Here is a 27,980-nt window from a genome sequence, read left to right on the forward strand (position 1 = left end):
ATACCTTTCACAGCTTTGGGTATGAAATATATTCTGAACCAAACAAGGGATGAAGGCATTAACAGAAGATAAAATAGATAACTTTGATTCCATGAAACTGAAAAGCTTTTGCATAGACAGAATTAATGTACCTAGGCTAAAAAGAAAATCAGTCAAATGAAAAATAATCATTGTACCAAATTTCTCTGATATGTAGATATTCAAGATATGTAAACAATTAACACATGCACGTATAAAGCCAAAAAACAACCCTTAATAGATAAGTGACCAAAGGATATGAACAAATACTTCTCAAAAGAAGAATTGCAAACTAAAAACAACAACATAAAGAAGTTCCAAATCATTAATAAGAGATGCAAATCAAAAGAGCTCTGAGGTTTCACGTTACACCTTGTAAATCGGCAAAGATGAAATAGATGAGAGTATTCAGTGTAGAAGGGGTTGTGGGAAGATAGGTACCTTGGTGCATTGTTGGTAGAACTGTAAATCAGTACAACCATTTTGAAGAGCAAGTTGGAATTATGCAAATAAAGTGACTCAAATACCCACACCCTTTGACCCAGACATTCCATTACTGTGATTATACCCCAAAGCAATCATTGGTAAGAAGAAAGTCACCATATACACCAAAATATTTATAGCAGCACTTTTTTGTGATTGCAAAGAATAGGAAACAAATTATACGCCCATCATTTGGGGAATGTTGTGATACTGAACAAATTGTGATCCTTGAGTATAATGTAATATTTCTGTGCTCTAAGAAATGATGACTGTGGTGAATACAGAGAAGTTTGGAAAGATTTACATGAACTGATGGGCAGTGAGTAAGCAGAGCCAAGAAGACAATATAACAATATACAACAATGTAAAAGGAAAGAAAAATTGCATGCAAAATATCAGAAGTTTACGTTGCAAAATTATAAAGATAAAAAAAAAAAAAGCATGTGAGGAGACACTTCTCCCTTAGCCCTCTGCAGAGGTAGGAGAGTCACAAGAATTGAACATTGTACCTATTTTTAGACTTTTTAGATGTGTTGATCATTGATGCTGATGTTTTTTTTATTGTCCTTAAAAAATGCTGTTTGTTATATGAGATGGTTCCTTGGAAGGTGGAGGGGGGTGATATTGTGGGAAATTGTGGTGATGTTAAAAAAAAAAAGAAAAGAAATCAATAAAAACTTACTTAAAAAGAGATCATTGGTAACTTTGAAGTGAGCAGGTACAGCTGAGTGATGAAGTCAAAAGCCAGATTGGTGACTTTAGGATGAAGAATAGGGTTTTGTTTGGGACATTTGGAACCTAATATTGTCTATTCCTGCTTTGTAGAAATCATCCTGATGTTCACAAATACAGTGTAGAGACAGTGCAGTGGTATCCTCATGATACTGGCATGTTTACCTCGAGCTCATTTGATAAAACTCTGAAAATATGGGACACAAACACATTACAGGTGAGTAGATTTAAATCACTCAAACGATGAAGGATAATTCAATCCTTGGTCTATTTGCTGATATTACCAGTAAGATTGACAGTTGTGACAACATTGAAAACTGATATAGTCTATTAGACATAAGGAAGACAGTGAAAATTCACATGATCTTTTGGATAAATTACTTTATTCATCTTTATTCTCAGTTTTTATTTTCATGTATTTATTCATTAATTTGTGGGGGGTTTTTGGCCAGTTTTTAAAAGAAAAATGTTAGTCCTAATATTTATGTATAGACACATGTATTCATTTAAACCTATCACTATTATGACTAAAAATCTCACCTTCTTTAAAAACAGTCAAGAAAGGCAATGTGGCATCATAGAGAACTGGCTATAAAGCAAGATTTTGGCCCAGGACCCACTTCTTACACATACTAACTGCATGATCCCAGGGCAAGTCATTTGACTTTTCAATGCTCTAGGCAACTCTAAATTATAGAGAAGCAACTCTAAATTATGCTGTAATTTGCAAAGAAGGTGCTGATCTGAACTGGTAGATATTCTTCACCCAAAAGTTTCCTATAACCAGTAAAATTGATGCACACATGCATGCACACACGTATGTGTGTGTGTGTATGCATATGCATGTCTGTGTTTGGCAGGCCTTTAGTTCCTTTTGCCTGTAGGATGTTCTGTCATCACAGCAAACTTAACATGTCCAAAACTCATGACTTCTGACTCCCCTAGTTTCCTATTTCTATGTATGGTCCTTTTCTTAATTACCTTAAGTTGGAATTCTTTCTGCAGATTTCTTTAATTCTTCCTTGTCTTTTATTCCTTAAAGCTTAGTCATTCACCAAATCTATAAATTCTTTCCTTAAAAATGTGTTTCATTCATCTCTTCTTCATTACTTACTCTTACTTACTTCATTACTTCATTACTTACTTACTTACTCATTACTTACTCTTGCCATCATCCTAAATGAGGCCCTCATTTCCTCATACCTAGATCGTTTCCTAATTGCTTTCTCTGTTTCTATTATCTCCCCCATAGTCTGTTCCCTCTACCACCAGATTAGTCTTCCTAAAATCCTGACTTTATCATGTTACTTTTTTGTTGAAAAATTGCCTTTTTTTTTATCATTACTTAGAAAAGGAATTTTTCAGTCTGGCATTTAATGTTCATATTGATACTGATAATAGCTCACATTTCTATAACATGTTACAGTTTACTGAAGTTGTACTCTAGTACCTCATTGTGGTATGGAGGTGGCTCCCTCCCTAAAGCTACCAGCAGAGCATAACTTGGAAGGCTTTGAATAGAGAATCAGGGATGGATTATATGCTTATTATCCAAGGATGAGCCTGGCTAAATACAGTGGGGCTACATCATCAGGTTAGCTACAGGGTAATGAATTTTTTGACCATCAGCTTCTTTTTTTTTTTTTTTTTTTTGTGAGGCAGTGGGGTGAAGTGACTTGCTCAGGATCACACAGCTAGTAAGTGTCAAGTGTCTGAGGCCAGGTTTGAACTCAGGTCTTCCTGAATCCAGGGCTGGTGCTCTATCTACTGTGCCATCTAGCTGTCCCAAGACCATCAGATTCTGCATCAGTGGAGATGCAACAAAATTACAGATGCTTGAAATAGTTTACATAGGACTTTCTTACATATTATCTCATTTGATCCTTACCTGTGAAGGATCACCTGGATCCTGTGAAGTAATTAGTGTAAATATTATTATTCCCATTTTATTGCTGATGCAGCTGTGAAGTTCTTAGAGATAAAGTGACCTACCCAACCTCATATAGCTAGTTAAATGGTGACTGTATAACTTCCCCTCTACTCCAATCCAACTTTATTTCCTGATATTCCAAAGTATGAAATATCTGCTACTAGGTTAATCTCCTACTACCCTCTAAACATTGCAGAACCATTATGGGCTTTACATGGCTACCTCAGGCCTTAGAATGCCCTTCCATTGTCTAACATCTACCATTAATTGATGGTCCTTTTTCCTTCCTGAAATTTTCTAATCCACAATGGTCTCTGTTTTCTATGATTTTCTATTGTCTTTACCATCTACTTATATATTATTTGCCTTGTTAGATGACTACTACAATCTGTCTTTCTAACTAAATGACTGTTCTATGCTTTTTATCTCTCAGAGCACCTAGCACCGTTTTAGGCACAAAGCAGGTTAATAATTTCTCATTGGAAGAATAAATAATATTGATCAATATTAAAATATGAATCTAAATTACTAGTCAATGTTACAGTAACGTGACTTTTGTTAACTGAAATTTTGAACTTTTGGAAAACTTGTGGTAACCCAGTATTTACATGAGCAACTTTATAGCTCAAAATTAAATAATACTTGATTATTGTCATTAATTTGACCTGGGCCATATTGGAATAGACTTAAATAGCAAGAAAAGTAGAATTTAGGAATGTGACAAGAACTAAAATTAAGAATCAATAAATGGTTTTGTTTTTTCAATTTGCTACTGCTTGCCATTTAAAGAGCTATTTTTTGTTAATGGACTATAAATGTAATCTTTTGTGGGTGAGTCTAGAGGGCTAGACAACAATTAAATTTTTGGCAAATCTGACCATTTTCTCAAAATTTTTTTTTATAGGACTGAGGAAAATGCTCAAGAATTTCTATAAAAACAAAAATTCTATAAAATCATACTAAAATCCTATAGGAAGATTTTCTATAGCATAAGGAAACATACTCTTCAAATAATTTTTGAAGCAATATTTTCTCATAATTTTTATCTTGAAATATTTATGTCTAATAATATGTTAACTAATAGCTTATTAGACATAACCCTTGGATTGCGCATCATTATTTTGCTTTGATTTTCTAGGTTCATGTTTTTGATAAGGAATAAAATGAGGTTTCTAGTGAAAGAAGCAGTGACTGCCACCCTAAGGTTGCAAAAGAGAACTTGTTTTTCAATCGAGAAATGAAAATATATTAAAAAAATAAATAAAAGTTAAAAATATAATAAATATACAATGGAACATGAAAAAGAAATGAAAATATATCCACTACTTTTATTTTCTTCTTTCCTAGTACTTTGAATACTTCTCTGCATGTACTCAATACAGAGGAACTCAATAAAAAAAAAAAAAGCATTGTTTACATAGTAAGAAAAAACTTTTATCTCTAATTTTGAAGACTATACACACAATTTACTTTGCTAAATTAAATTTCAATGAGAAATAATGAAGTATTTGATAGATAATTTTGAAAATTTGCTTTTTTCTACTTTTAAATCGTTTGTATTTGTTTAAAATGTGTCATTGAAAATTAATGCAAAGCATATATATATAGAGTGCTTTAAGAACAGAAATTAATGTCTCATTTGTTTAGGCTTTGTCTGTAGCAATTTTGGTCTGTTAGCATATAAATAAGAGTCATAGGATCATATGTTTAGAGTTGGAAAAGATTTTAAAAGTTGTTCAGTCCAACCTTTTAATTTTACAGATAAGGACACTGAAGCCCAGAGAGGTTGTGACTTGCCAATCTAGTAACAGTCTGATGTGGGAATTAAACCTAGGTCTTCCTAATTTGAAGTCCAACGCTCTATCCACTGTACCAAAGTTAAAGGAACTCTTTAATTTTATGCCAGTATAACTTCCCTCCTCTTCCCCCTCACTTCCTTTTTCCCTTCCCAAGAAATAACATTCTGGCCCAGCCAGCTCAACATCCTGTCTGAAAGTGCCACTTCCAAGTTATTTCATAATTTTTCTCCATGACATGAACCTCACAAGGATAGGCTTGTGCCCTATCATCCCTAATTTCCATTAATAGTCTATTATAGTTTTAACATATGTAAATGTATCTAAGTCCTTCAAAATTGTATACTTGAAGCCTCTAACTTACCCAGAAAAGAAGTTCTTCCCCCAAAGCTGTTTTTATACTAACATTTTAAGGAGAGTATAACTTTATACGACCTTATGATCCATTTTGTAGGTTTTCTTCAAATTTTGCAATATAATATTATTCAACATTAGGCCAAGAGCTCTGTGGACAGTACTCTACAGTACTTTGATTTAAAAAAAAAAAGTATTTTGCTTATTTTGCATTTAAACACCAATCCAAAAAGTGAGCATTTCTGTATATGAAGTCAAGCCTAAAAAGAGGATTGTATATGAAACCATGGACCTATTCCATACAGCTTACTATTTTTAAAGTATATAATAAATTTACCTTCTTTCAAAATTGTTGTACTTGTTAGTGCTTCCTTCTATTTTCTTCTATGCATTTTTTCAAAAAAGTTTTAATGGCCCTCTTTTTTCTTCTTGAGGGGTACATCACTATTGTTAACCTTCATAACCCTCCTACCTCCGTTAAAAAAAAAAACAAACCCTTGTAACAAATAAGCATAGTCGTGCAAAACAAGTCCACCCAATGGCCACATGAAAAAAAAAGAAAATGTCTGCATTTTGAGTCCATTGCCTCTCTATCAGGAGGTAGATAACATATTTGTCACAGACCCTCTGGTGCCATTGTTTGTCATTGCTATAATGATTTCTTAAGTCTTTTAGTTATCTTTCTTTACAGTATTCTTATAATTACATATTCTGTTTCTCTTCACTTTACTCTGCATCAGTTCAAGTATCCTTTTTTTGCTTACACCCTCTTCTCCACTTCTTTATACATATCCTATTCTGTACCAATCATTGTGTGTGTGTGTGAATGTGCACTAACTGTGTTCAACTTTCTTTTGATTCATATAAGAGTAAAACTCATCTGATAACTGCTCTTGCCACCCCTTGTTCCAGATTTGTATACTCTTCTTACTCCTGTTATCACAAACAATAGGTTCCATACTTTCTCCTCTCTACAGTAGTTAATTCCTTTTACTCTCCTTTTTCTTTCCCTTCTTAAAACTGTTAGAATAGAATCAGCACACCCGAACTCCCTCTGTCTTGAGTCCCTCAGTGTCTTTTGAAGACATTAAGGTGGAGAAACACACTGGTTTCTTCTTCCCCTTTTAGAATTTTTAGCACCTCATCATGGTATAGCCCCATCCAATTACTCAAATAAATTTACCTTTTTATATTTCTTATGACACTTTTGTTTGTATTTCACAGTTTTTACTCAGGTCTTTTATTTTTTATTGAGAATGCTTCAAAGTCCTCTTCTGTTAAAAGTCCATTTTTCCGCTAATAGTATTATACTCAGATGTGCAGGGTAAATTATTCTTGACAAACCTGTATCTTATAATATATAATATTTTGCTTCTGGATCTTATGTGATCCTATCTGTAGTTCAATGGTATTTGAATTCCTTCCTCACCCTTTGTGGTATTTTTTCTTTTATGTGGAAACTGAGGGTTTTGGCTATGTCATTCCTGGGACTTTTCTTTTGGGGATTTCTTTCCAGAGGTGATTAGTTGGAGGTTTTTCTGTTTCACTTTGCCTTCTGGTTCTGAAAAATTTGTGCAGTTTTCATTTATAATTTCTTAAAATCCAGTGCCTGTGCTTTTTTTTTTTTTTAATTATAATTCTAAGAGTGTCCAATGATTCTTAAATTCTCTCTCCTGGAGGTATTTTCTCTGCTAGTTATTTTTGATAGAAGTTATCTTATACGTGCTTCTAACTTTCAATCTTTTGATTTTGTTCCAACGTTTCTTGCTGTCTCATGGAATCATTGATTTCTTATTGATCTACTCTAATTTTCAAGAAGTCTATTAGTTTAGGTAAGATTTACCATTTTCTGCTCTAAGATACTTACTATTTATTCATCTTCTAATTCTTTCCTCCAGAGCTTTCTTTTTCTTTTCTTTCTGTTGCTTCCATTTAGATATTCATATAGTCCTTGGGGAAAGTCTATTTAACTCTCTTTTAGGTTGGATTTTTAGGTGTATCTGGACCTATTCTTTAAAGTACTATATATTCTCTTCAGCTTGTTCACACTTGCTACACTAATTCTTATTTTGAGATTTGTGCCAGGATGATTCTCCATCTCCTGTTGCAATTTTAGGCAGGGTAGTCAGCTGTGCTTAATCTAAACCTTGTCTCCTCTGCTGACCACCTTTGGACTGTGTCTATACTAAGAGCACTCTTGGGTTTTAGGACCCCTTGAAACTTTGAGATTCAGAGTAATGAATCTTTAGCACCTTTTATGTCATTTCATGATCTAGTACTACAAACATTGGAGTCTTATGGCCTCAGATGTCCTATTCTGAGCAGTGCTAAGCCTGAATTGGTGACTGCTGCACCCAATGAGTCCACTGTGAGTTTCTCACCATTCTGAGGCTTTCTTATGGAAACCCTCCACTCTTGATGAATCTGGATACAGAGCTATTCATGCTATAAGAATCTCTGGTTCATCTCTGGTGAGCTCATGGGCTTCAGTTTTATATGCTTATGGTAGTGCTGGCATTTCTGACAGAACCTCAAAGCCTTTAGGCTTCTGGCTGACATTGTATATAGTCTGACATAGATGAAGTCACTTAGTCTAACTTGTCACTGAATTTCTTATTCATTATTCAGTCTGGTTCAAATATTTTAAGGTTTGCTGGGGTAAGTGTGTGGGAACTGAGCTTGTGCTTCCACTCTGCTAGCCCTCTTAGCTGAAAGTACCCAAGACAATTTCATAAAGATATATTACTTGTACTGAAATTCTTGACATCAAAATTGTATTTTGTTATAGAAAGTTATTTTACATATTGAAAAAGAGAAGCCAAAAAGTATTGGAAATCTGTTTGAATTTGTACTAAAGATAACATAAAAACCTAAGTATATTGTCTATTCATTTGTAAATGATCAGATAGTTTCTAAAATAAGTAGGGAAGAAATATGTTTTTATTATCATTTTAATCAGAACTCAAACTTCATAAATATTGTCTTTTGATTATCAGCCTGCAGATGTATTTCATTTTGAGGGAACAGTCTATAGTCATCATATGTCTCCAGTTGCCACCAAACACTGTTTGATAGCAGGTGTGTATGTAACTATAATTGATATATTTTTCCTAAATCAGAAATTTATTTTTTTACATCCAGCATGTTTAGGTAAGTTCAGCTCAAGTAAAAATGATAGGGTTTTTTGTTTGGTTTGGTTTTAAAAATTTGTACAGCATTTACCCACCTTTTAACGGAGATGTAGAATGAGACATAATACTTCTAGACATGACCATTGTGTTAAATAGGTTTGTTTGACTATATCAGTTTGTTGAAATATTTTTTCTTTTTTTTTTCACTAGTGGGGGAAAGGGGAAGAAGAGAAAATAAATTGTTAATTGACAAAATGAAAAGAATATAACATGTAATTTAAATATTTCATTTTAAAAACAATGAATTTTACTATCACCCCAGTTCTTTCAGAGGTTTAATTACTGTGTCATTTGTGTATTTTGCAAATTCTGTTCCAAACTGGGCTAGATCTAACACTTCAGGAAACAGAAAATCCTAATAATTTGACCTAATCAACTCTAAGATTATGAATTGCAAAACTGATGCTGATCTGCCCTGGCGGGGGAGACTTGACTCACTGAGAGTTCCCTGTACCAATTAAATCACACGTCCAACCTCCTCCTCCCCTACCAAAATCAACTATGTGAAAAACCCATTATATTCAGATAGTTTAAGTAATTTGAGAATCCTTCTTCTAGCAAAATATTTTTATTTTTCTTTAGAGACTATGTCTTGTTTTAAATGAATTAGCATGAAAAGGAAGCCTTTTCTCTTTTAATCTGAGTTAATATCTTACTGATATATAAAGGTATATCATTTATATAGTTAAACTACTCTACTATGAATTATTGGAACTGAACCACATTTTCTTTATTCCAATTTGAAAAGTGTGATTTGTCAACTTATGACTATAACTTCCTTGCTGTTTTTCTTTCCTTCTTTATTTCATGATAAAGCTGTTGTGTTGAAGGATTTTTATTTTTATTGTTGCAGTTGGTACTAAAGGCCCCAAAGTACAACTTTGTGACTTAAAGTCTGGATCCTGTTCCCACATTCTACAGGGTACGTTTCATTTTGGAACATAAATGTTAGACAATAACTACTTTGAGTAAACTGTTCAGTGTAAAGACACATTACTGACAATGTATTCTTTGTCAGTGACATGACTGATATATTTTGTGCTAGCTGTTAAAACTAAACGGGGGAGAAAAGCTCCTTCTGTGCATTGTTCTGGTGTTCCTGAATTTGAGAAGAGGCATGAAAATGTCCAAGGGCCAGAGTCCATGGAAAATACAAGATCTACCTCTCACAGCCTAGTTTCATTTGACAGTTTATGTTTGATTGAAATATCTAAATCCAAAATGAGAATGGTAAGTGAGTCTGTCAAAATTACACAAAATGAACTGTTATCCTGACATTCTGCCTACATTGTCAGCTTTTGTTGTAATATCCAGAAGCGTCTTTCTTCCCTTCTGAAAATACTTCTGAGATGTTAAAAGGCGTATTTAAATAATGAGATTATGAAAACTTTTATTAGACTGATAAAATATAACAATAAAACTGAACATACCATTTTTTTAAATTTTAGCTATTTAGATTTGTATTAACGAATTCTGAACCATTGAAATAAGGAATTTAAGGAAGGAAATATTCGATTTTATTCAAATATGTAAAATACAAGTCTGACATCCTTCCTTCCTACCCAAAGCTTCAATGCTTTATTTAACATTTCTTTGAATTAATTAAAATAAAACATCATCAGGAAAATTTGCTGGAATATCATCATTTTTTTCAAATTTCATGAATTTGTTAATACAAGACAGACAAATGAAGTGCCAAAGTAGTTCACTCAGGGGGAAAAGTGATTTGATTAACAGTGCCAGAAGCAATCAGTATTGACTTCAGATTTTAAAATATTCTGCTATCATTTTTAGAAATATATAGTTCCTAGTCTTTCTAGAAAAAAATTTTTGCAAAGATGTTTACCCTTTTTTGCCTGGCTATACATGTATAACCTTTATCAAATTGATTGACTTCTCAGTGATTGAGCTGGGGAGAGAATTTGGAACTCAAAATTGTTTGAAAACAACAACAACAAACCATGATGGTTAAAAATTGTTTTTACATGTAATTGGAAAAAATAAATTTTTTTTTAAAATTTTAAAAGCATTTTAATGTTTTTTTTAAAAAGGATGGTTACCCTTGAGCTATACAATATATTTTTAAAATTAAGTATATGATAAAAAATCATGTTTTCTCCCCTACTTCTGCCACTTACCACCTTTGTCATTTAACTTCTCTGGGCCCTACTTTCTTTACCTGTAAAATGAAGAGGTCAGACTAGTTGATCTCTAAGGTTCCTTCCAGCCTTAAATCTATGATCCTAACTTTGTGAACATATGAAAAAAAGATCTTTACTTATTTTGAGGATATTTGTTTTCTGTGGCAAATTAAGTGATCTTAAAAAGGATTAATATGCATTAATAATTAGATCTAATCTGACAACTTTGTCCTTAAAAAAAAAAAACCAAAACACTTGTTTTGGTTATTCTTCCCAAACCGAAACCAATCATTGAATGATAAATGTCAGATATTCTATTATGTGCCTACTTGGGACTTTTATATAAATCTCAATTATTAATGTAATAAAAATGCCAGCTGTTTAAGTTACTTCACAATTTGATTTTTACTCTTCCCTTAGACTCATGCAGAATTATTCTTGTATCCCTTAATTTTTTAAAGACCTCACAAAGCTTTTTATGTCGTTATATTTGTAGGCCACAGACAGGAAATATTAGCAGTTTCCTGGTCTCCACGTTATGAATATATCTTGGCAACAGCAAGGTAAAATGTATTTTAATTTTTGTTTATAAGTTAGAACAGTAATTCCTAATTGGCATTTTGGAAGAACTGCATTCATATAGAAAAAGTGTTTTGACTTCTTTTGGTATAATTCTGTTTTTGGAAAATGGACTAGAGAGGTATGTTGATTAGTGATAAGCATGTCACACTGAGATAAGCTTTGGTCCACAGTATTGCTCACCCAGCTAATCATCTTATAACTTTCCCTTTTTCACATAGTGAGATAAGCAAGAAAGTATAGGTATATGAATCTCAGTTTGTTAAGTCTATGGGCAAAATAGTTCACGTACACCCAATAATGTCATCTTTACATAAATACATAATTTTATTTATTTAGTGCAGTAATGTTTGTCCCCTAGAAAACAAATGTCATTCACTGAATCACTTTACACTTGCTAGAGTTATCTGTTGTGACTTCAATTTTGTAAGAAAACAGAAATGAGAGACTTTTCTCCTGATGGTTGTGCGTGTATATGTTTAGATAAGTGTGGGGTATTATAATATGGCTCTTTCCAGAATGGATTTTTAGAAATTTCCTGATTCTGCCTCAAATCTTCTAAATAATCTCATAAATTTAAATTTTGTTAAATACAATAAAGCCCCAATTCAACATCCAAGTCCTCCAAATTCTTTATTATCTGAAGGACTACAAGGTTTTGTGTTGTCATGTCAAGCTACCACTTAGGAAAATTACACAAAGTCTCCAAAAATAGGAACTTGAACAAATAATAATTAAAGGGAACTAGAGAAGTCTAGTGGATTTCTGTGTTGTGTTTTGTTTTGTTTTCTCAGTCAATAGGTAGGGCACAGAGAAGAGTAGATAGTCCTTGGATCTTCATCTTTCCTGTATTTAAACATGCAAAAGAAACAAAAGTAGTGGGTGCCCAGCAATCCCCTGCTTTCCTGCCACTTATCCCCCAGGGACCACTTTTGTCATCTGTGGCAGTTTTGGGCAGCTGGGTGGTGCAGTGGATAGACGGCCAGGCCTGGAGTCAGGAGTTCAAATCTTCCTGAGTTCACATCTGGCTTCAGACACTTACTAGCTGTGTGACCCTGGGCAGGTCATTTCACCCTGTTTGCCTCAGTTTCCTCATCTGTAAAATGAGTTAGAGAAGGAAATGTCAAAACCCTCCAGTATCTTTGCCAAGAAAACCCCAAATGGGATCACAAAGAGTTAGACACGACTGAAACGACTCACAACTGAAACAGTTCCATTGGAGCTATAGGAGATTATCCTTGATCCCAGACTCTTGAGTAACTACTTTATTACAGGTAAAATGTATCTCTAGCTAGCATTAAGAATAGTTGTAGTTTTGAATTTGATTTTTGGTTTAGAGCACTAAACTTAGGTTCAGGAAGAGTTGGATTCACATCCTACTCATATTGTTAACTAGCTGAGTGACCTTGTACAAGTCACTTACCCTCAGCAAGCCTCATTCTCATCATTTGTAAAATGGGGGTAATATCACCTATTTTCCTTGCCTTGTGGAGTTGTTGTAAGAATCAAGTGAGTTAATATCTTTTAGGTATTCTGTAACCCTTAAAGTACTATAGACTATAAGTGTCAACTATTTTTATCATTTATAAAATAGCACTTAGTGTGTTCCTATTTTTCCTTTGTACTTTGCTCGTAATAATCCTGGGGAACAGACAGTATAAGTTCTACTATCCCCGTTTTACAAATGAAAAAACTGAATCTCAGAGAAGTTAAAGGATTTTCCTATAGTCACACAGTTTTTCAGTCTACATAACTGTAAGAACCAAGTTTCAAACCCAGGCCCCTCATTCCAGATCTAGTACTCTGTATATACAATATTCTGTCACCACACTACTACATCATTATTTATTTTATTTTTTAACCTTTTGAAGTTAAAAAAAAAAAGTCAAAAGTGATCAAATATGTTATCAGTGAAAATAATTGATCAAGTTTAGAGATTTCAAAGAACTAATTTTACAGTTTAGAAATTATCTAAAAATTTCCATTTTGTGTCTTACCAGGGTGTCTTTATAAGCATCTTCTCAAATCATTTCATTTTGTGAATTTATATGAGATCGAATTGCACAGAATTTGCAAACCAGCCTACTTTGTCAAGCCCTGAAATTGTACTGAATTGTCTTAAATAATTGTTTCAATTAGATTGCTAAGTAATAACAATAAGTAATATATTGATAAAGGAAGATTTTATTTTTATTTTTCACTTAATAAATTGTATGAAAAATTTAATACCAGACTTCTCTATGTTCTCTGTAGTGTAACAAAAGTGTTCTACTTTCCAGATTCTTCCCTGGTTTCTAGTTAGGTACTTTAAAGAGCTACATTCAGTTTTTTGGTTGCATTTAAATTGCTGCCTTGCCCAAAATTGCAAGCATAGTCTAGAAATGGTTACTTACACAGTATCTCACCCCTAAGAATATATCTATATCTGTGTAGATTTATTTAGAGGGTTGGGAGCCACATACCAGTAGGACCACCAGGAAGAATGGGTTGGAAGGGAAAAGGGGAAAGAAGGTAAGTTCCACACCATTGTTCACTTCAGCCACCCATCCTGAAGAGGTCTTTCACTTTTCCCAAACCTGAGCCAGAGAGTGTTGGGAATATCAAAGCCAATATGTTCGTGTCCCTTTCCCCTGATTGTCTATGGTTCTAGGAGAAAAGAGAAGAAAGGAGTCTTGCTTTTAATGGAAAATTCTCAAGTTTCTATTACAGCCCCTAGAATTGTTTTTAGTGTTCTAGTTGCCAAAGGCAGCTAAATCTTAAAAGAAAAAATTTATATCAGGGGGAAAAAATCAACACCATGCGATTGGAAGTCAGAATTCCAGGAGCTTCTTTAGCCCAAACAATGCCTTGATTTTTATAGTTATCATTTGATAGATCCCTAGATCACAGCTCATAGTCACCAGCCCTCTTGATATGTACACTGATAGTAGGTTTCTTTGAAAATTTTGAGATTTGCTTTACATTATTGTCATTAAATTTGGTAAAATAGAATAATTTAATGGTATGTTATTTACCCTTGTGGTTAAACACTACTAACTTATACCTGGAGAAGAATTCTTATTTTGCAAATAATATTCTTCCAAAAATATTGATTATACTATATTTTTTCTAAATTTGCCTCAGATATGAAAAATCAAAATACTAAGATTTGAAATTAAATTGATGGGCATGCCCACCTACTACAGTCAAGCATCAGTGTGCATCTTTAATCAACAATCTTGCACTGAATGTAAGGAGTTAGGTAAATATAATGTCCCCTTTCTCCTGTAAACTATTGTCTGTCATAGCTTTAGTAATAGATCTACATAGCAGTGAGCCTGAGAGGTTCACTCTGATCCAACCCTGGATCTCTATCATTCCTGAAGATTTCCTAGAGATATTCACTTCTCTGGATGCCACAGGCATTTCTTTATATCCCTTCCAGGGAGGAAAGAATCAAGATACAGGCATGCCCAAACCAATGTTTGAGCAGAATGGGATCCCCAAACCTACCCCAGTTCAGAAACAAAACTGAATTGGAAGTGGAGAAAGTATTTGTTGTTCATCCCACTATTACCGGATTGTACAAAGAACCCTGGTTATAGGCAAATAAACATTATCATTCAGGCTTCTTTACATTTCTGACACACAAACAGGCTTGTAAGTTTTCCTGCACTTATTAAAACACAAGGCACAAACTCAGTGGGGGAAGGATCCAGCATATGTCCTAGTGTGTTCTGATTCCATACAATACCAGCATCTTCAAATAATCAATTGGAATCATCAATGAATGCACAGCCTGATGACAGGCTTAACAAAGTCTTATCTTCCTTCTTTAGGCATATATTCAATGACCTGAAAGAGAATAAAAACAAGTGTTTAATTTCTAGATCATCAAATTTGTCACCTGTAAGCCCTTGAGATGAGTGATTTTGGTATACTAAGTCAAGTGAAATTACGTTAGCTTTTGCTAATCTTACTCTTGTCTTTTTTAAAGAAAAAAAAAAGCCACATATATGATAGCTTGAATGCTTAAGTAAAGTAAAATTTTATCTGCTTCATAGTCTAGACAGCATTTGAATAACAAGTAGTGGGAGAAAGGTAGTTAAAAAATTGCTAAGGAGCAAACTACAAGCCTGTATAGTCCTTGGGGGGGAATGAGATGCTCATGTAATTAAAAATAACTGTGTAAAAGCAGCAGATGTTGAGTTGTGTCCTTGTAAATTAAAAAGGAAAGGTTATTTTCTTAGTTTTTTTCCCACTATTTTTAATGCTAATGTTGCATATTGAACATCTGCTGGACAGGCAAAGGTACAACAACCCAAATGTACAGACACTTTTGTGCAAATGTAATGATCCTTGCTGTGAAGACTGATGAGGAGGGGGAGGGGCAGAGTCTCTGGCCTAGGTCTAAATCATTGTAATACTTCTTTCCTCTCAGTGCTGACAGTAAAGTAAAATTGTGGGATATTAGGAGAGCATCAGGATGCCTGATTACTCTTGATCAGCACAATGGGGAAAAGTCAAAAGCATCTTCCGAAGCAGGTAATGAAGATACTGTATTTATATACAAATAAGACAGCATGGTATTTTTTTTTTTTTAATCTTGAAGCTTTCTTGAAATGGCAAAAATATTGGTATGTTAAATTTCACATTTTATAGATGGAGGGGAAAAGGGCATCCATCAGAAATCCCAGATCAGGTTGTACAAAGCTAAATTAAATCATTTGGTGAATGAGCAATATGACAACTTCTAATTGCCTCTGAATTTTGAATTATAGAAACATCTCTGAACCAATTTGTCCTATTTTTTTCCCTTTGGCCACTATTATAATAGTCTTAGGTAAGTGTACTTAAGAAATGCAAATACAGAGAATGCCACTTAGGAAGCCCACTGTAAAGTAAAGAAATAGCAGGATTTCATATTCATTGTGTCAGCATAAAAAGTGCAAGATATGCTGAATATGAATCAGCAGGAATCCAGGTGACAAAGTACATCAGTTGCATTTTTATAGTTTTATTTTTATTGTAGTTTGAAATTTGATTCAGAATTGCCTGGAAATTAATTATTTGATTAAATGGTAAAATCGCATGCTACCTTTAGAAACAAGTTTTCAAAGAGAGAAGTAGAATCACATTATTAAGGGAACTGTACTATCTCAGGACAAAGACATATGTTTGCAGTCATGTTAATTTTAAGACTAGAACAGCTGTCCTTCCTTTGATATAACATTTATTCTTTCCATCACATTTTATGTATAATAATATTGGCTGATTTTCATTAAATGGCTAGAGATGGAAACATTGAAGGGAGAGAAAATTAAGTGGTTTTCACTACTAGCTGAAATGAAGCTTGATATCCAAGCATTTGGTAAACTTTACTCTCTGAACAAATCCAGTCATACTGGATTTAACATCTTTTTTGCTCTCTTAATTTTCCCTATTTTTCCTTCAACATTTTTGTGTTTCATTATTCTAGTTCACATCCTTATGAAAATTAAAGCATTGTTTATTGATAGTTGCTTTTATTCACTTCAAATTGTTATCGACAGCAATGCCTTTTAATATGCCTAGATAATGTTAAAAATTGAATATATATTGACTGTTTTTTCTAGGATTGAATCTACTAAAAACTGAACTGTTTTTATTTTTCATGGTAGCAAACACAGCCCATAATGGAAGAGTTAATGGCCTGTGCTTTACAAGAGATGGGCTTCACCTTCTGACTACCGGAACGGATGATCGAATGAGGCTCTGGAATAGTTCCAATGGAGAAAACACACTAGTAAGATATCTGATGGAGTTTGAAATGGAGTTGAGGATGTTCAATTTAAAAATAGCTCATCAGTGTACACTTAGGTCATTTAAATTTAACCATATAACCTTTCATTGAACCACAGCTATTGCTCTTATCTAAAATAAAGTTAAATATAAACATTTCATATTATAAGTGCACCATCAGGTGACAGATAATAAATTCTCAAAACAACCAAGCAGTTATTTTTAATAAAAATTTAATACCTAGCAAATTCATATCATGCCTTATGTGTTTGTAAGGTTACAGAATGAATTTGATAAAAAAAAAAAAAAAAAGAAAGAAAGAAAGAAATGGATTCCTGGATGGCAGCTAATTAGAAATACCTTTCTATGGCAGTGCTTTATTTTTTTTCTTGGCTAAAAATCCTGTCATCCTTGTGCACATTTTAGTACCTTCCAAAATTGTCTTATAAAGTTCTGTAATTGGTGCTAACTCAGACATCTTCCAAGCCATTTTATAGGAGTTAATATTAATCTTATTATCCCTTTGTTTTAGCATCTGTACTGGCTAACTACTCCCTTCCAGATGCTTCTAATGTCATTGTAATAATCATTATTACTATTGATTTTACTCGAGAAAGGCCAAAGTCATTTATGTCTAGATTATGTTAGAGCATATTATTCCCTTTATATTCTCTCAGGAGACTCTGACTCAGCTAAACCACAGATTAGAAACTCAGAAACTGAATTCTAATTCTGTCTCTATTACCTTGCACTATGACCCTGAGAGGACTTGATTTGCTCTTCTCATTTAGAAAGGCAGCATAGGCAAATGACATGTTTATCAAAGCATTTAAAATAATGAGCACAATGCATAAATTTATATAACATGTAAGTAAATGATTTCGAGATTATAGTACACATAGCATGGGTTACAGGAACACATTGTGACACAAGGAGGAACTATATGTATTTGTAACTAAGTTATCTTAATATTGGATAAGTCCTTCAAGGATGAACTCATCAATTTCTTTTTTTTTAAATACTGATTCTTTAATCACTTAAGCATCTAGGACAAAATCAAAGTTATACTGTTATTTCATACATCTTCCTATGTACCTCTGAATTTCTCATTGCCCTTTCCATCTTTCCTCTCTTCCTTTTCTCCAGTTTGCTCTATTCCTCTCCATTTTAAAAGTGTATGCCCTTTGGTTTTTTGTTTGTTTTTTTAAACATCATAGTCTTTCACCATTATCATTCCCCACCACACTGAACACTCCCTTATGGCAAAGGCAAACATTTCAGCAAAACAGACCTAAGAGATCAACTATATCTGACAGCATGTGACAATCAGTCAGTAAACATTTATTGAGCACCTATTATGTGCTAGACACTGTGCTAAGGACTAGGGATACAAAAAAAGGTGAAAGACAGTCTCTGCCCTCAAGGAGCTCATAATCTAATTAAAGAGAAAACAAGCAAACAACTATGTACTAACAATCTACATAAAGGATAAATAAGAAATAATTGACAGAAGGATGGCACTGGAATTAAGAGGAATTAGGAAAGGCTTCCTGGAGAAGATGGGATTTGAGTTGGGACTTAAAGGAAGCCAGGAAGCAGAGATGAAGAGGGAAAGCATTCTAGAAAAAAGGGACAGCCAGAGAAAATGCCAGGAGCCAAGAGATTGAGGGGTCTTGTTCATGGAACAGCCAGGAGGCCAGTGTCACCAGATCACAGAGTATGTGGTGGAGGAAGGTGTAAGAAGATTGGAAAGGTAGAGAGCTAGGTTATGAAAGACTTTGAATGTCAAACAGAGCATTTTGTATTTGACCCTAGGGGCCATAGAGAGTCATTGGAGTTGATAGAGTAGAAGGGATGACTTGTTTGGACCTGTGTTTTAGGAAAATCACTTTGGTGGTTGATTGGAGGATGGATCAAAAAGGGAATAGATGAGGTATGCAAATGCACCAACAGGCCATTGGAATAGTCCCAGCATGAGGCGATAAGGGCCTATACCATAGTGGTGGCCATAGGACAGAAGGGGGCATGTTAGAGAGGTGTTGCCAAGGTGAAACTGATAGGCATTGGCAACAGCTTGGATATGAGGAATGAGAGAGAGTGAGGAATCTAGAAATGACTCCTAGCTGTGAACCTTGGGGACTGGGGAGGATGATGTTGCCCTCTGCAGTGTTAGGGAAGTTAGGAGGAGCAAAGGGTTCAGGGGGAAAGATAATGAGTTCTATTTTTGATGTGTGATATGAGATGAAGAAGAGGAAGCTTGAGGTGAATGGCGTCAATTTTTCTGTATATGTGGGTTCTCAGCTCAGAGGGTGGGGGAAGGGGAACCATGGGATATTTGAGGAGGGATGAAAAGGTTCAGAAGAGCTACTGTGGAAAGTGGGGTAGTGAGTTGATAAGGGAGTTGCAGAAGGATTGCATAGCAACAGTGAGGGCCCAGTTGAGGTTGTGTAACAAATTTTTAGTGGACCCAGTCAGAATGATTGAGTGACTTTTTCCACCATCATTTAGCAGCATGTGTGTAGGAGCAAAGGTGGTAGATGATAGGAATGATCCAAAGCTGAGGCTTGGCAGGGCACAATCAATAATATGATAAGGGGCTAGGGACTCAAGAGGACAGTATACAGTTGAATTGATTCATAAAAAGGTCAAGATAGGAAGGAGAGTGCAGGGGAGTTGGCCTTGGAAAGAACTGAAGTGTCAAAGAATTGAAGTAGTGGTGTGGATAAAGAGTCAGATAAGGGGTGGGAGATGTGGAAAGCCAATAGACTGTGGTTGGATAAGGGGATTTCAGAATTCTTGAACATGGAGGTGGCGCGTTTGTGGGTGATGTGGCAAGATCAGAGGTATGCCACGTTCTGCACTTGTATCCTCCACCTGTTTAAGACTCCTTTGTTTTTCTAAGTAGTATCTTAACACACAGATCTTTATAATCAGTAAGCCTAAGACAATGACATCTAAAAGAAACAGGGAAATTAATATTATTTTGGTTGTAAAACCACAGTGCTATATGTGAATTTTTATATATCTGTATTTTAAAAGAGCCATTATCTTAACTGCAGTCACACAGTAGCCCAAAATACCATAAATGTGCTGTAAGTGTTCTTTTGTATTTACATTATTTTTAAAGATCATTCTCCTGAAAGTTAGCATAGTGTACCCTGAGATTGAAATATTTTATCATTTTCATTCTTGAACATTTCTAGAACTTTAAGTCACCAAACATCTATTAAATACCTGCCTTACAGAAGGTCACTGTGTGAAACACTAGTGATATAGAGACAAAAATAAAACTGTTCCTGTCCTCAAGGAGCCTACAATGCAACTGGGTGAATTTTAGTATGAAGTAGAACCTCAGAACTCATTTTGTCCAACCCCTTCATTTAACAAATGAAGAAACTGAAGCAAAGAGAAGGTAAGTGACTTGTCCAGGGTCATGCAGCACAATGACAGAGGCAAGACTACAGTCTGCCAGCTGAGGCTTGTCCATTTTTAATTAATAAAGTGAGCTTGAGAAAGAGAATAATCTCAACAGAATATTCTGAAGCATGTCACTGGATTTAGAGCAGCCTCACTGAATTACTGGTCTTTTACACACACACACACACAAACACACACACACACACACACACCCCACACCACCACCACCACCACCGTTTCTTATTCAGATACTGTACAGACTGATTCCCAGTAAAAAAGCATGACTTAGGATTTGGTATATAGACATCAATATAGATCTATCTAGATCATTAGATATTTAGGTACATAACTTTGCTTTGGGTCTTGCTATTTCTCATAGATGTTCTCTTCCTTGTGAACAGCTACCTGGCTATACTTTTGACACTGACTTTCAATACCTTCTGCCACTTCCTAGCTTCCTCCCCCCCACCCCCCACCCCCGCCCCCCACCACTATACCCTGGAGACTATTTTATGTTAGACAGGTGTTGCAGATGCATGATGAGCTAAACCTAAAATCTGAGAAAAGGAAGAAATCAACTGGATTACATTTTAGAAACAGTACAGTACCCAAATCACTCACCACTACCAAAGCCTGTCCCTTTAACACGACAATTCTTGTGACCATAAATCATGGACCACTGATTTTAGCAGAATTTTAATGGCAAATTTTATCACTCAAAGGGCAATGGAGAGATGTATAGTGAGCATAAGCAACTTGTAGAGTGTTAACATCTCTCCATTTTGGACTTGCAAGTCAAGAATTGACATAAATGACATCCATAATATTTATGACTAGGAAAAGATAGATTATCAGATAGCAAGAATGGGTGAAAACAGATTGATATCTGAAATGGAGTATTCATATTTCCAAGATACAAAAATAATAGGATGAGAATGTCTAGCACTTTGGGATGAGGTTCTATTGAGTATTTATGAGAAAAACATTAATGAGAACTAAATGGGATAAGAAAGCAGAGGAGATGTCATTTGTATCAGCAGAGACAAAACCGTACCAAAGATATCATAGATCTGATTCAGAGGGCCCAAACGAAGATTGGAAGTTGACTACCAACATATAGTTCTTTGGAGATTTGGGAGAGAGCTGATCATTCATATCTGGATAACTCTCTAGAAAGTGTTAGAAATTGGGCAGTGTTCTAAGTGACACTTCCAGGCATTTTTCCAGCTTGCACTGGAAGTGATCAGCCCATAATCTGAATAACCAGAGGGGCAGCAGGGCAGAGCCTCTGCCATGCAGCTGAGAACCTGCCAGGGCAGAAAAGGCTTCCTTTCTGTCCTTTTGTGGAGAGTATTCCTGCAGAACTCAAAGGGAAGAATCAGGCCAAAAACTCTTATGGATTTATGTCAGGCCACAAGTTCCATAGCATGTTTTGTCACATTGTATTCTAAGTGGTGGGTAAGGAACAAGTATACCAGTGGTATCCCTCCAAATTTTCAAAATATTCCTTTGTGCCTTAGTGTTTATGTTACTCCCTCACTTCTCCCTACACACTGGCCAGCTAAAGATAGGTTGTTATAACCATGGGAAAAGTAAATATGAACAATATAAATCCAAAGATTATCCCCCAATTTATATCCATGGGGTTCAACCTTTGTCCCAGAAAACCTCCTGAAGACCGTAATCACTTTAACTGTCTAGTGGAGGTGTTAACATATCACGAGGCCATACAGAAGAGAACTAAGTAGTCTGAATATTTCTTGAATAATTGAGAATTGGTTTTATTTATATATCGTAATATTTAATGTCAATTTGTCTTAATGACATTGGTTTTCTTAGTAAGATTATAAAATGATATTGATTATTCTCTAAAAAAAGCAAGGGTCACATGAGGGAAACTGAATTTGAATTGATAAAACTGATCATTATGGGAAAGGATATTCTAAGTAGAAGAATATTTTTTCGAGGAGTAGCTATGAAAACTATTAAATGTTCACATTTTGAAATATATCATTTAGAAGCAGGTAATGACTAATTTTCTGTGGTCTTGACTCTTGCAGGTAAACTATGGTAAAGTCTGTAATGAAAGTAGAAAAGGATTGAAATTTACCATCTCTCATGGCTGCAGTCCAGAATTTGTCTTTGTACCATATGGTAGCACCATTGCTGTTTATACAGTTTACTCAGGAGAACTGATAACTATGCTTAGGGGACATTATAATACTGTTGACTGCTGTGTATTTCAACCTAATTTCCAGGTAAGTGAAGTACTTAAGGGAATTTAAAATGCTCAGGCAGCTTGCCAGACCAGTTGTGCGTAAAATAGTGGATTGTGATTTGCTCCTCTAGAATTCCAATTGGAAACCAGACTTAAGTTAGAGACATAGATAAATCTAAGATAATAGTGTGTGACTTAATTGGAAAAAATTAACTTTGCTCTGCGTATGGACTCCATTTATTTGTCAATTAATAATCTTACTGTTATTGGGTTTTACAGAAGGTATTTTCCTGTAAGTAGTGTTTGGGGGAGGGAATGAGATAATTATGAATAAAAATAAAAATAAAAATATTTCTTTAGGGTTATTTCATTGATTTTTTTTTCAAAACCAGTGACTCAATATATTGTTTTTCTATATGGGCTTTTTCCTTTCTCACATTTTATTCTCACTCAAGGGATTAACTATGTCCCCAAACTCTGTCTTCCAGCAGAGCTATGAAATATGGTTGCAGTATCTCTTGATATGCCATGTGGGAGCACAACGTATCACTAGCAGTTTTACTAAGTTTCTCTACATACGGTTTTTGTGGTGTAGTGGTATTTATATACTTCCTGCTGACAGTTTAGATTATTTTTGTGTTTAAGTCATATCTATCTATCCTGATCTCCTAACTTCTTGAATTTTAAACACTACCTTCTCCACACTGTCCCACCTTCCGGGCAGATTGTAACTAAGATATCTTCACTTCCTAGCTTTATTCCTTAGCAAAATATCTCTTCCCCACAGATTCCTTTGTAATTTCTGAAGAGGAATATAGTTATAAATATGTAAAAGGAAAACATGCTAATACAGATATTTCTTTTTGAGATTGTTTTTTAGAGAATTCTTGGAGGTTACCCCCCCCTTAAGCATTTTAAGGGAGTGATTTTTGTTTTCCAGCCCCCGTAAAAAAGACCTGTCAACATTCTAGTCCACTGAATGTGGCTTTTACTTCTTGTTATATGTCTTATATTTAGTGAGTGCTCTTATTTTGTAAGGTCTTGAGAGTAGAAATAAGGATTTTTATAGAGCATGTGAATACATCTTCAACAAATATAAATTGATGATGATAGTAACTGGTTTTCCTCTGAGATTTGTCTGCCATTCAAGTAAGCGTGTCCCAGTGACTTTATTACTAATAGGTACTATAATCTTATCTACTTTGTTTGCACTAATGTGTTTAGTTTCTTCCTTTTGTTTTAATGACTTTTACACTACCTGCCTGATGAAACCATGTCAAATCTGGGTTTCGAGCTCCCCAAATGAAAGACAGTATGGATAAGTGCAGTATTTAACTGTTTAAACTAATATTTCTAATTTTAATAATAAGACACAAAGGGAGGCATTCATTTAGAGACAGCTTGATGATGTAGAGGGTAGAGTGCTGGGCCTGGAGTCCAGAAGACCTGAGTTCAATTGTGGCCTCAGTCCCTGGGCAAGTCACTTAACCTCTGTTTACCTCAGTTCTCTCCACTGTAAAATGGTATTAATAATTGCACCTAACTGCCACATTTGTGAGGATCAAATAAGATAATATGTGTAAAAGACATAGCACAGGGCCTGGTAGGTGCTTAATAAATGTTTATTTCCTTCCTCTTTTCCTCTCTTCTTACCTCTCTTCTTTTCTTCCTTCCTCTCTTCTTCCTTCCCTTCTCTTCTCTCCTTCCCTCCCTATCCCCCTCCCTTCTCTTCTTCCCTTTCACTCTTCTCTCCTTCCCTCCTTCCTTCTCTTCTTTCCTTCCTCTTTTCTTCTTCTCTTCTTCCTTCCCTCTCTTCCTTCTACTCTTCTTTTCCCATCTCTACTCACACAGTTACCACCCTGTTCAGGCTCTTGTCCCCTCACCTGGTCTATTGTAGTTGCCTCTTCTTTGCTACCAATTATAGCCCCACATTCCCCTCCTCTCCAATCCATCTTCCATACAAGTGCCAAACTGGTGTTCCTAAAGCAACAAGTTTGCTCTTGTCATTTTTCTGCTCAGCAATCCTTGGGGGCTCCCTTCTGCCTCTGATAAAATGTAAGCTTTGTTCAGTATCTAATACTTTTCATGCTCTAACCTATCTTTCCATACTGATATCATATGCACTCTGTCCTCTACCTAACCTAACCTACATCTAATAACCTGTGCATGCTAAATTGTGGACCTTAACTCCATAACCTGACTTCATTCCTTTGCATAAACTGTCCCCATTCTTACCTCCGCTTCTTGAAATCCCTCATTCCCTTAGGGGCAGCTAGGTGGCGAAGTGGATAAAGCACTGGCCCTGGATTCAGGAGGACCTGAGTTCAAAAAATTCGGCCTGAGACACATAACACTTATTAGCTGTGTGGCAAGTCACTTAACCCCATTGCCTAACCCCCCCTCCAAAAAAAAGAAAAGAAATCCCTAATTCCCTTCAAATCTTGGTTCAAGGTCCATATTCTACACATATTCTTTATCCCCCTAGTTTTTAGCATTCTATTCCACCATGCCCCAGAAATTACTTTTTGTTTATATTTTGAAGAGGCACGTGGCATAGTGGAAAAATATCTGGCCCTTGGATCAGAAACAGCTGGATTTGATTCTTACCCCTGATCAGCTTTGTTTTTGTGACCCTTAGCAACCGCCTTGACCTCTCCATTCCCCTAGTAGATGCTCTAATTCTGAAGTTGCAAAGCAGGTGCTAATGTACATTAATAGAGGGTGTTTCCTCATTGGGACTTTAATACCAAGAAATCACAGGCCTGGTATAAGTGTGTATGTTTATCTGTTTTGTATTTACTTATCTGTGTGCATGTTGTTTCTTCCCATTAGAACATGAAATCCTTGAGCACAGGGACTCTTTCATTTTTCTCTTTGTATATCCAGTGCCTAGAACTGTGTCTGGCATATAGTAGGTGCTTAATAAACTTTTACTTTTTAGAATTAAATTGAAATCCACACTTGAAAATTCTGTACTGTCCCCTGTAAAACAATATTCTCATATTCACACTTAAAAATTAGCATTGAACTTTAAGGCAGACACAAGGGACACATGCTACACAAGTTGTAAATCCTGCTTATGAAGGGAGTGCCCCAGCTTTGTTTCTCCACTGCATATCTTTTCCCTTTTTTTTTCTAGTATGCAGCAAAGTCTGTTTAAATGGAAAAGTAGTCTTCTGTTCTTTCAGCTGAGTACATGCTACTTCTCTCATACTACTATATGACTAGTGTACAGATATAAATTTTGTTCTTCAATCCTTTCAGACTCTTTGTGACCCCGTTTGGGGTTTTCTTGGCAGAGGTGCTAGAGTGGTTTGCCATTTTCTTCTCCAGCTCATTTTACAGATGAGGAAACTAAAGCAGACAGGGCGAAGTGACTTGCCCAGGGTCACACACAGCTAGTAAGTGGCTGATTTGAACTCAGGGAAATAAGTATTCCTGACTCTGAGCCCAGCACTCCATCTACAGGGCTGCCTCTCTGCCCTGATAGAAATACTAGTAGTCTATTTAATGTGTAGTCATTTGATGTTTGCCTCTTGTAGTATCCAAAGGGTATCCTTTAATACCTGAGTCAAGGAAGAAGGGAAAATACTTTTCATCTGAGATTTATGCTATTGTTTCCTTTTTTTTTTTTTTGATAAGGAAAATCTCCTTTCTGCAGAATCTGGTAATATTAACAAAAATAAATGGAGTAAAAGATAGTTTGAAAAAGCATATAATTCAATGTCAGTAACATAACTTTTTCAGTCATAGTAGGACTATTGTCTTAAGAATTCTACATTTTAAAAATATGGGGAAATACTAGTCAATTTCAGATTCATTCTAAGTCTTAACATTCTCCACTGTCACATCTTTGCATTCTGTATCATAGGAACTTTATAGTGGTAGCAGAGATTGCAATATTCTTGCTTGGGTGCCAGCTTTACGTGAACCCCTCCCTGATGAAGATGATGAGGTAAGTATATTTTTTACGAATTGTAAATTTTACATAGTAAAGAATTAGGTGGACAAATTTTATTATTTTGTTTTTCATAAGTTTTTGTATTTATTTTATATATTTAATAAAGAGTCAGCCTCCAAGCCAGGAATATGTAAGTTCAAATTTCAACACTGACCCGTGCTGGCTTTGTGACCCCTAGGAAAGTTACTTAAAACTTTCAGTGCCCTACGAAGCTCTGTAATTATAGAAGCAGAAAAACATTAAAGTGTGTTGGTAGAGGGAGTTTCCTCACCTGGGAGTTCCCTATGCCAATGAAATCACAGGCCTAATCCCTATCCCTACATAATTCAACATTACTTACCTGCTAGGTACTCAAGTAACTCTAGTAACTGTAAATTTATAGTATTCCAAGTAATAGGATATAGTAGAAGAGGCTAAATGAAAAGTCATGGAATGTATTAATCACTAGAAAAAAGAGTACTTCACTTAGGCTAATCAGGCTTAAGTTGGTAGTCATTACCTATTTCAATTTAGCCTAAAATATTTGTTTAGTTCTGTGAGGTACTGTGTTTGCCTTTTGCTTCCTGTTCCTGCAATGCCCCTCACCCAGTCAGCTCCTACTTTTAGATTTCTTGATGTGGCCTGGAGTACAGATGAAAATGTTCAGGATTTGGGGTCAGAGCCAGGGTACAAATCCTACCTTTCTCTCTTACTTCCTTTGTGACCTTGGACAAGTTACATAACCTCCTCATCTGTAAAATGAGAGAATTGAGTTAGGTGGCCTCCAAGCTCCCTTACGTCTTGAAAGCTATGATTCTATGATCCCAACTTTCTTCAAGGCTCAGACCAGATACCACCTCTTGCTCAAAACCTACCTGGAACCCCCTTCCTCCAGTTGTTATTTCAGTCTCTCTCCACAAATTATCTTATCTTTCTCTCTAGATGGTATAAAGTGTACAAAGAATATAAGGTTCCACCATGTATTTATTCTTTGTTGACTTAAAAAAGAGCATTTGAATTAGTAGGGCAAACCTTCACCTTAAAGGTGCTCTTACATCAAGGTACTTCCCAGTCATCTATTAAATTATGTAAGATTCCTCGAAGCATGTAATAGAAAGGTTTTAGTTCTACCATTTATTTAATATCAAGAAAACCATAAAATAGGGTGAAAAATATGTTTCAAAGGTTTCAGAGAAAAGATAAGTAGAATCTCATGCACTAATAGTTTTAGGAGAAGGCAGCCCAGGAGGAATGAGAGATGCTCAAGAATGAAATTCTTAATAAATAAGAAAAAATTCTGAATAAATAGGGTAGGAAATTGTAATGAGGAGGAAAAATGGGATTTGTTTAAAGAGACTAATAAAGCTAAGGACAACAAAAAGGGGTTTTTAAACCTTTATTTGGGTGGGGGAAAGGATGGG

The 27,980-nt window shown here is 35.2% G+C and overlaps 1 protein-coding gene across 2 annotated transcripts in view; it reads left to right on the plus strand.

Moving 5' to 3' along the window:
- The window catches only part of ERCC8 (ERCC excision repair 8, CSA ubiquitin ligase complex subunit), a 59,492-nt gene that overhangs the window by 17,352 nt on the left and 14,160 nt on the right, over positions 1 to 27,980 (plus strand). For both annotated transcript variants that reach the window (XM_027863513.1, XM_027863512.1), the window contains 8 exons: positions 1,327 to 1,450; positions 8,310 to 8,391; positions 9,358 to 9,426; positions 11,142 to 11,208; positions 15,645 to 15,748; positions 16,864 to 16,988; positions 22,462 to 22,659; positions 26,491 to 26,574. In XM_027863513.1, coding sequence (XP_027719314.1) covers positions 1,327 to 1,450; positions 8,310 to 8,391; positions 9,358 to 9,426; positions 11,142 to 11,208; positions 15,645 to 15,748; positions 16,864 to 16,988; positions 22,462 to 22,659; positions 26,491 to 26,574 — 853 coding nt within the window. The remainder of the gene's footprint in view (positions 1 to 1,326; positions 1,451 to 8,309; positions 8,392 to 9,357; positions 9,427 to 11,141; positions 11,209 to 15,644; positions 15,749 to 16,863; positions 16,989 to 22,461; positions 22,660 to 26,490; positions 26,575 to 27,980) is intronic.

This window comes from Vombatus ursinus, unplaced genomic scaffold, assembly GCF_900497805.2.
Source record: "Vombatus ursinus unplaced genomic scaffold, bare-nosed wombat genome assembly UNPS02014772.1, whole genome shotgun sequence".
Taxonomy (NCBI): Eukaryota; Metazoa; Chordata; class Mammalia; order Diprotodontia; family Vombatidae; genus Vombatus; species Vombatus ursinus.